The sequence below is a fragment of the Dendroctonus ponderosae genome, unplaced genomic scaffold (assembly GCF_020466585.1).
Source record: "Dendroctonus ponderosae isolate FM_Combo_2020 unplaced genomic scaffold, Dpon_F_20191213v2 Dpon_F_20191213_1, whole genome shotgun sequence".
NCBI classification, from domain to species: Eukaryota; Metazoa; Arthropoda; class Insecta; order Coleoptera; family Curculionidae; genus Dendroctonus; species Dendroctonus ponderosae.
In genome coordinates, this window is record NW_026017110.1 from 34,665,369 (window position 1) to 34,675,646 (window position 10,278).

The following is a 10,278-nucleotide window of genomic DNA, read 5'->3' on the forward strand; positions in this document are numbered from 1 at the left end:
TTCCAATCTGGATTGAGTGCCGTAATTTCTTCTTTTCTGTTAAAGTTGTTTTGGTGTTTAAATATTTCGATGGCCTCCCTGGTGAGTGTCGGGTAGTATCTTTCAGATTGGTGCAGAATGTCCACTTCAATACACTTCGACGAACAAATACGCTTCGACGAAGTGGACTCACCCCGGCTCACTCATGGGCGAGCACTAAAGATTAGAAGCCTTAACTGGCTAAGTCTAAAAAACGTTCAACACACGATAGTTGAACCAGTCTTAGTCGGAAAGCACGGGAGATCAGTTCGCCCACTGCCTTATCGCCTTTGATAATGTCCACCGCAGTTGTGGACAAAACGTCAGGAAGAAATTCCCATAGACCACGGCTTCAAAGCCCGGAAAACATTCCCAAATGTGATTAAATGAATGGTTCGATTATGCGTTGATTTCTGCAGATAACGGCGATAATTTAATATAGCATATTAACACACAAGCAACAATAATTTCGTCGTCTGAATCCATTTCATCAACAAACATTCTTATGAGGGGATTAAATAACCTCTATAACCGAGCAATATAACCTAGCTTTACTATTACGTCTTACTTATCAATTTGCTTTTCTTTCTTACGTTTTGCGAATTACCTCTTACGTCTTACGGCTTGCGATTTGCGGTACGGCGACTATAAATCCAGCTTAAGTCTTCCTTAAATGTTTGGTGCAAGTGGGTATCAGCTCCCTCTCTATTGGGCTAATAGGCTCGAAACCGGTCCTGGGGTTGCCCGAGCAAAAGCAAAAAGCTCATGACGGCTCTGCCGATGCCGAAACCTTTTCATTGTTCACAATTTATTTCACTTTTTGATCAATGTTTGCGACACCTACTGATTGACTTTAAATTATTTTCAGATCAATGGCTTGAGATATTTTCAACCAGGTGCCCCAACATAAGAACACACTAGCCTCTAAACTGCTGCATAAGTTTAGTATTATTTCACACACAGGTGATAAGATGCAATATTACTTGAATTAAAGGAAATTAACAACCAATTTAGTGCTAATAAAAGTGTGTGCCAATGCTAAAGCTGTATACCTAGAGTTACGTAATCTATAGTGCCCTATTTTTGAAATAAATAAGAAATGTTATGTTTGTGACTTTAGTAGATCGCAGTTCATTGTTAACCCTTAGGCTAGTTAATATTTCTTTGGGATTTGATGGGGGTATTTTATTCGTTTTTTTTTATTACTATAGTTTTATATGTATGTTTTAGAATATTATCAACATTTGCAATCGACAACTTTTGGCTACTTTTTTTTTTTTAATTATGCAGTCTTTTGTTTCGATGTTTTCTAGTAATTAAGGCTGTTTTTCATTAGTAAAATATCAGCGCTTAGGGAGTTGATTTAAGATTGTCTTTTATTAGTAACTTTTCTTTATGATTAACCAGATATTTTCTTCTATGTAAATAAGTAAATTAAGTTTATTTTAGCACGCGTTTAAACTTAGTCTTTTAAAGGCCCTGAAGCAATCAAATCGACTGGACAATCGTTACAGTTGTCCTGCATCCTGTTTATGACAATTTTCTTCGATCTGGAGCTTTTAAAAGGCGCTGTATATACACGCAGCATCTGATTTAATTAATAAAAGTGATAGTGATTTGCATAATTGAAGAATTTAACGATTTGAAAAGCAAAAATGTTAAAGTATATATTTTGATAGTTGAGCAAAATGCAATGACCAAATAATGTTTATAAACTATTTTACCATTAGAATGAATATTATATTAACTCATCTTCTATTAGTTGATGTCGCGAAACGACGGAATTCTGATGATGTGTACTAAAACATTAAAATGCATTGAATATTTTATAGACTAAACATGCCTGTAATTATCTATTGAAACTAATAAATTGTCATTACATTTTGCGTTCAATTACTACATAGAAGGCTTCATACTTGGTTTGACCAGCACATTTCAGGTTGCATTTTCGTAGGGGACTTCCCTATCAACCAGCGGAAAGTTTTGAGGTTGATAGTAGTGCCAGATAGTACCATGTAGCGGTGATGAATAGAAACTTCACACTCAGCGTTACAATGGATATGGAAGGCGCAGTTGTAGGAGCCTCAACGAAACTCCGGTGCATGTCCAAGAGTCTTTCCATCTTTTGGGAGGTCTGTGCAGTGATAGGCGTGTCAGTGGAAACCCGTCTCGAGCAATTTTTGCTACCCTGTCCATATTCATTCTAGTGACGTGGTCATTCCAGGCTCTACTACGCTTCCGTCCCCATCTGACTATGTCCTCTATCTCGCACTCGTTTCTTATGTCCTTGTTCCTTTTCCTGTCTTTTAGGGTGTATCCTGCTATATTCCTCAGTATTTTCATTTCAGTTGTTCGCAGGATATTTTTGGTTCGACTGGTGCCTGCTCGGGTTTCTGTAGCGTATTTAAGTACCGGTCGTACGCAAGTTTTGTTGATCTTAGTTTTAGCCTGTTTCCCCATGTGTTTGTTATTCCATACTACGTCTCGTAGAGCACCTGCTGTCCTGCTAGCCTTGTTTGCTTGGACCCTTACTTCATTGTCTCTATTTTGACTGGAGGTTATTTGCACTCCCAGGTAGTTAAACTCCATTATCTGCTCTACTAAATTATTATCGAGTGCGAATTTACATCTGACGGGCTCTTTAGCGATTACGAGTGTTTTTGTTTTGGTAGTGGATATTTGCATGTTGTAGGACTTAGCTTTGACATAGAATGGGTGCAAGAGTCTTTGAAGGTCATCCTCGCTTCCATATATGATCACAGCGTCCTCGGCATAGCAAATAATTTTAATTTCGCTAGTTGTAAGTCTGTACCCTCTGCCCCAGTTTTTGACTTTACTAATTATTTCATTTATTATGATGTTAAACAGCTGAGGGCTTAGCGAATCTCCCTGTCTAATTCCCGATGGCGTTGGAAATTCCTCTGTCAGTTTTTGGTTCATTAAGCTGTAAGTCGATGTGTTGACGTTTAACTGTTTGATAGTTCTTATAATAGCTTGAGGTATGTGTTTCCTCCTTAATATGTTGATAACCTCAAACAGTTTTACTCGATGCACCATGCTAAACCTGGCGTCAGGACTTGAGGAGTCTAGTCGCTCAAAACACGTCATATTACTTAAAAAAGTTTCTTCTTCTGACAACCACTGGAAAAGAAGTTGTGGTGACTCTCATTGTACCTCTGAAGCTGAACCGTCCTCTCCGAAACMACATGGGATCTGTAGGTGCTGAGATCCGCCTGCACCTCTGCACCTCCAATCCCATACGCACTGTGGAAATCGGTGTACAAACCGTGCAAAGCGTCTTTCCGAATAGGTAGGCCCTCAGATGCTAGGAATACTTTAATGCTGGTAGTGGTGAATCCTTCGTAGCAAACTGAGGCAGGTTGGTCATGCAGGTAGGCAAGGTATAATCTTATGGCCCTCAGGATGGAAGGTTCTCTGAGCCTCGCTATTAGGTAACGTCTCCCCGAGTCCTTGGAGCGGTCAGAGGCCACCGTCATTTTGACGATTGGATGAGTCGATGGGTCCAGAGAGGGAGCTCAATCTCGAGGCATCCCTTCAGGCAGTTTTACATTGGCAAAGCTGTTGGTCCTGCAAGCAGCGTGAGCCTGTTTATCAGACGTTATCGTTATCACACTGGGTGGTCTGCTATCACCATCATCCGCGGGGGCGGCAGCCAATAAACCCTCCAAGCCCGGACCGACGCTCACCCTTGCCCCACCGGTGGGAAGCCGACGGTCCTCCACAACCCTCCGAGAAACAGCGGACTCTGTCGACCACTCAACCCGCAGTCCGCGAGGCCACATGCTGTGCCCCAACAATCTCTCAGCCGACTCTCTAGTCAAGGTCTCCACTTTGAATGTGGATTCCTCGGAGTCTTTGTCCCGGCTGAATACACGGAAGCATCGGACAAAATCCAACGACTTCAGGCCTTCCTTTACGTGGTGGACAACATTGGTGGCAGTAAATCCAACCGGGAGATGCCTAACGACCACATAGTGCCATTTTGGGGCACTGCCACCAACTAGGGAGTCCGTATTTCCCGGAGAGTTTGAAACCCCAGGAGGCAAACCAGATTGGGTGGACGATGAAACGAGAGCAGCCGACCCTTCGTGAGATCGATGAAGCACATAACTTAATTATTTCCGTACTCACTCACAAAGTTTTTCTTTTGCCTATAGCTTCAGTGGCTGCATTTGTGATATTTGTCTTTACTTTATACCAACACTTTTCTACGTCATCTTGCTCTGTGATGTAGTTAATTTCAATTTTTTGAGATAGGATAGATAGGTATTCTTGCTCGGAGCTTACACAGCACTAAGAAATAGTCAGAACCCATGTTGGGGGAAGTTAGACTTCTGGTGTCTAATACTTGAGTTGGGTGTATGGCTCTGTTTGATATGATATAGTCTATTGTGGAGCTCTGTCCTCGAGAATTTTTCCAGATGATTTTGTGTTGCGGTTTATGTCTGAAGAAGCTGTTGTTTATTCTCATATTGTGGCGGATGCAGAAGTCTATTAATGCTTCACCATTTTCGTGAAGATCACCATCATCATCATCTGTGGCTTCACAACCCTGGGTGGGTTTTTGCCAACTCAAGGTTTTTTGCAATATTATCTCTCCATCTGAGGCTAGGTCGACCTAATGGACGTTTTACGTTTTACCTCCTCCCACACCAGTTTCACCATTCTATCATCTGGCATTCTTTTTACGTGTTCTGCCCGCTGTAGTCTCCTGGCCTTTATTTCGTTTATTATGCCGGTATCAGTGTGGAGTTCTTTGAGTTCTTGGTTGGTTATTTTTCTTAGCACTTTCCTTTCAAAGACCTTAAGTCGGTCTTCGCTTGCAACCGTTAGGGTCCAGGCCTCGCATCCATATATTACGACAGGCCTTATAATTGCTTTGTATATGTTCAGCTTAGATTTTTTGGTAAGTATTCTAGATTTTATTAGGTTTTGAAGAGCCAAGGGACATCTGTTTGCAGCCTGTATCCTGTTATTTATCTCTTCTGTGATTTTGTTGTTTTCACTAATACTTGTACCCAGACATTTAAACTGTCTTGTCCGCTCAAAGTTGTAGTCTCCAATAGAGAAGTTTTGTCCGACTCTATCTCGGTTGCGATTATTTCTACTGAGGTACATATACTTGGTCTTGTTCTCATTTATCTTGTTCTCATTTGTTTTCAGCTTTCTTTTCAAACTTTATGAAGGACTCTTTGAGGTACATCTTGCTATTGCCAATCACATCGACATCGTCTGCAAAAGCCAGGAGTAAGTTTGGTCCCTCTTGATGAAAGATAGCAGTTGGCTTCTCGATTTTGGAATTCCTAATTACATATTCCAATGCTATGTTAAAGAGCTGAGGTGAGAGGGTCACCTTGTTTGAGACCATTACTGATACTGAAGGAGTCGGAGAGACTCTGTCCCACTCTTACCTTACATCGCGTATCCTCCACATATACTTTTGCTAGCGATATAAGCTTTTTTGGGAATCCAATTTATTGCATTGATTGCCACAACTTTGATCTACATACTCTGTCGAATGCCTGTTCGAAATCAATAAACATTTGATGGTGTTTTCTGTTGAGTTCCCAGCATTCTCCGTTATTTGTCTAATGGTAAAAATCTGATATACGGTGGACCTATTTGATCTAAAACCACATTAGTAGTCCACAACAATCTCTTCGGCATATGGTTTCATTCTTTCTAGCAGGATATTGGAGAGCATCTTATAGCATGTGTTCAGAAGAGTTATTCCACAATAGTTTGTGCATTTACTTTTGTCTCCTTTTTTATGTATATGGACGATTGCGCCTTCTTTCCACTCATCCGACAGGGCCTCTGTCCTCGAGATGATTTGTATAAGTTTATGTATGGCCTTATGGAGTGTTTCTCCGCCAGATCTTATGCATTCGGCAGGTATGCCGTCGCTGCCTGAAGCTTTGTTATTTTTCAATTTCTTTATTGCCTTCACTGTTTCTTCGTACGACGTTGGCGGTGTTTCTATCTCGGCTGTTCGTTTATTTGTTGGTGGCGTATTTGCATTTTCTTCATCATTGAGCAGTTCACAGACCTATTTCTTCCAGGTATTTAGAGTCTCCTTTTCGTTGGTTATGAGTGCTCCATTATTTTTTGTGAAAAAATTTCTTCTTAGGGTTAGTATCCTGCTTTCTGCTTTGAGATTTCGCTAAAACACTCTTTTGTTCTGTTTTTCTTCTATGTCCCTTCTAATTACTGATAGCTGGTATTTCCTCTTTTTTCGTTTCATAATTCTGCGAGCTGCTGTTCTTTGATGTCTATATACTTCTATATTAGGTGCTGTTCGATGTTGTAGCATTTTTTCCCTAGCGAGGTTCCGTGCTTTAAGTGTCCTCTTGCAGTCATCATCGAACCATTTCCTTCGCCGGTTTTTCTTTTTTTCAAGTGCGTGTTTGGATACGGTGGTTATTGCTTCTTTAATGTTAGCCCATAATTCCTTTATGCTGTTTTTGTCTTGAGGCTCCTTTATTTTCTCATTTATTTGTTCTTGGTACATTGCTTGCGTCTCTTCCGTTCTTAGTTTTCCCGTATCCCAAATTGTTCTGGTCTCTTTCTTAGGCGTTGAGCAAGTGGAGATTCTCATTCTAATCTTTGCCCTTACTAGGAAGTGGTCCGTATCTGCGTCTGGTCCTCTGAAGCTTCTGACGTCCAAGCAGTTACTACCATGTCTTCTATCTATTATGACGTGGTCGATTTGGTTTCTGGTGAATCTGTCATTTGAAATCCAGGTCTCTTTGTCTCTATTTTTGTGTTCGAACATGGTTGATTGTATTAGGAGGTTGTGGGACGTAGCCAGGTCGACAAGTCTGGTTCCATTGTCGTTGCTGGTGTCCTGGAGGCTATGCTTGCCTATAGTTGTTTGATAGGCTTCTTTTTTGCCGACCGAAAGCTAACAGACATCGAAAATATTCTACACCTCCATGGGCCAGATAACAGATATACCCGCATAATAAGAGATCTGAATAGGAACGGCAAAACGCGAATTAAAGTTAACCTAAAACTAAAACAAGAAGTACATTTAAAAACAGGAATACGGCAGGGTGACAGTTTAAGCCCCACACTTTTCAATATAATAATGAACAAGATTATCGAGGATGTTAAACGAGAGGGAGTAGGATACCGAATGGCCCACAAATATTTCAAGATATTGTGTTATGCAGATGATGCCGCATTAACATCAGAAAGTGAAGATGACCTGCAAAGGTTACTATTTAGATTTAAACGAACGGCAGACCGATATAATATGACTATCTCCACAGAGAAAACACAATCCATCGTCATATCTAAAGAACCCATCCGTTGCAAGTTGGCAGTCTATGAGAAGACAATAGAGCAAGTGATGAAGTTTGACTGTCTTGGCGCGCAAATATCCAGCAGCAGGAATCTGATCGAGAAAACGAGGGCAAATCCAATGAAGGCATCGAGAGTCTCAGGAAGCTTGCAAGACGTCACCTGGAACAATAAATTCATGTCAAATGAGAATAAAGTGAGCATCTACAAGACTTGTGTGAGACCAATTCTTACGTATGCATTGGAAACTCGAGCGGAAATATCTAGAACGAAACAACTAATGAGGTTCACCGAAATGAAAACGCTAAGAACAATCAAAGGAGTAACACTAAGGGATCAAATACCGAGCAGTACCAAAAGAGAAGAATTACAGGTGGACGATGTAGTTAGATGGGTTAGATCAAGAAGACGGCAATGGAGAGATCACGTAGATGGAATGGAACAAGATAGAATTGCCAAATGGGCTAAAGATTAGATACCACAAAGTAGAAGACTCCTGGGCCGGCCACCCAAGAGGTGGTATCAGGCTTGGACATCAGGATCAACTGAGACAAGACATCGATGTTTTACTCCGGGTATTATGTTGTTCCCAATTCTGGCGTTTAGGTCGCTCATTATAAGGAGTTTCTCTGTTACTGGTATCTTCCTTACCCCTTCCTCTAGTGTTTCATAGAATAGGTCTTTTTTTTATTTGCTTTTGTTAATATCTGGTGTATATACACTAATTATGTGGAGTTTTCCCTTTTCTGTTTCCAATCATGCTATTAGGATTCTTTTATTTATGTATTGAATATCATGGATTTTTCATAATTTTTGGATATCAATATACCCACTCCCGATACTGCTCTTTTGTGCTTAGCAACTCCGCTGTATATTAGGATGTACTTCGAAAAATGGTTCCTTTACCTTTTCGCTTTGTCTCAGATAGGGCACATATGTCTATTTTGTTATGTTCCATTTGTAATAATATGTCGATGTCTTTCGTTCTTCAGGACATAATGTTCCAGCAGGTTGTCCTTATTGTATTGTGTCCTCCATTTTTGTTTTTTGGTTAGCTTGTGTTCCATATTCGTTTTCCTGTTTCTCGCCGGGTTTGTCATCGTTTGGGCTGTGTTCCGATGCTAACTTTCTTACGAATTAAACTTTCCAAAAGTAAATACTAAAATGGCTCTCAGTCCGGGGCACCCCTTAAGCGTGGAGAAGGTGCGAAGAGTCCCCTCGTCTTGAAACACGAACAAAATACAAATGGAATGTACGCAGCTTATACATGATAGGAAAACTTATCAACGTAGACACAAAAATACATCGAATCGATTGCAAATCCAAATCTACTCTAAGCGAAGTTAGATGGCGGGGTACCGGAACCCATAGATCGCAAAATGGTGTCCTTTCCACGTCCCCAAACAACAGTATGGCGTTGGCATACTGTCAGCGAGCATTTTATTCCGCTCGAAGATTGCGTAATGCTCTTAAAGCTGTGCACGACCTACAGAATCATGAATATCATTCAAGCATATGCTCCAACAAAAGACACACGTGACGAAAAGGTTGAGGAATTCTACGCTACTTTGGAAGCGGCCTTGAAATTAACAAAGGAAGGTGAAATAACAATTGCTCTCGGCGACGTTAACGCAAAAATTGGACTTGGTGCTGAGGGCGGGGTTCCTGGATAGTTCTTCTCTAGCCACTTAGGGTCCACTGCTGAACGAAGGCCTTCCCTAGTATCTTCCACTCCTCTCTGTTTTGGACTTTGCGTTGCCATGTTTTGCCCGCTTTCCTCGTGATGTCGTCTGTTCATCTTTTCATTAGTCTGCCTGTGCTGCTTTTTGTCTCTTTTGACCTCCACGAAACAATGCGCTTTGCCCATCTACTGCAGTCCTGCCCAGCTCCACTTCGTTTGGGATATTCGTTCTGTAATGTCGGTCACTTTCGTCCGGCTTCGGATCTCTTCTTTCGTAATCCTATCCCTTCGGGTGATTCCGAGCATGGCACGTTCCATGGATCCTTGCAATACGCTCAGCTTCTGCATGCTCTTTTTTGTGAGGGTCATTGTTTGGAGTCTATAAGTTAGGACCGGCATGATGCACTTTTCAAAGCGTTCTCTTTTCAATGATGTTGGTATTTCTCTTTTCAGGATGTTCCTTACATTGGAAAAGGCTGCCCAACCTAGTTGTGTCCGTCTTGCCACTTCTGCAGTCTGATTTCTCTTTCCCAATTTAATTTTGTCGCATAGATTTATTTATATTCCTCGACTTTTTAGATTACGGAGTTGTTGATTGTTATCTGTTCGTCCTCTTGGTGAGAGTTAATAACTTCCGTTTTGTGCAAATTCATATTTAGTTCGATGGCTTTGGATATGGTATTTAACTCCGATAGCATTTCTTGTCATTTATCAAAACTGGAGCTCATTATAACAACATCATCAGTGAAGCGGAGGTGACTTAGATAACCTCGCGTTGCGTTTTCATGTATATAAATATGTTGTTAGGTTTAATTTTAACTAAAACTGTGATTGATGAAAAATTCAATGCTTTTTAATGAACGCTTGCATCGTCCACATCCAAATCAGCAATAGTAATCCCCTGGAAACGCCCACTAGTTGTTTATTCCCACAGAATATCCCCCCCAGGAATATTCTGTGTTGTTGTCCGGAAGTACGCCGCGCCGTCTCTTGTGCCAGCCATGAAGTAGCCTCGATGTTGCCACATCGGCTTGGGTGTGTCCCGCCTACCAATGTTGCCGCTCGCGCCGTGGTTGCTTACAATATTTATTCGCTCTGAAACGTTCTTCGACGTTGTTTGATATCTAGACGCCACTGTCTACGGTCTTACCTCTGGACTTCACGCAACTCCCGACCATCATTGCCTTCTGTAGGCCTTGATTCCTTTAAATTTTCGGTCTTCCTCTTTTCCGTTTGTGATGTGGAATCCAATT

The 10,278-nt window shown here is 41.2% G+C and overlaps 1 protein-coding gene across 2 annotated transcripts in view; it reads left to right on the plus strand.

Annotated features, from left to right (window-relative positions):
• The window catches only part of LOC109541575 (protein GDAP2 homolog), an 82,742-nt gene extending 80,842 nt beyond the window's left edge, over positions 1–1,900 (plus strand). For both annotated transcript variants that reach the window (XM_019910455.2, XM_048670286.1), the window contains exon 12: positions 887–1,900. In XM_019910455.2, coding sequence (XP_019766014.1) covers positions 887–928 — 42 coding nt within the window. In that variant the 3' untranslated portion in view covers positions 929–1,900. The remainder of the gene's footprint in view (positions 1–886) is intronic.
• The last annotated feature ends 8,378 nt before the right edge of the window (positions 1,901–10,278 follow it).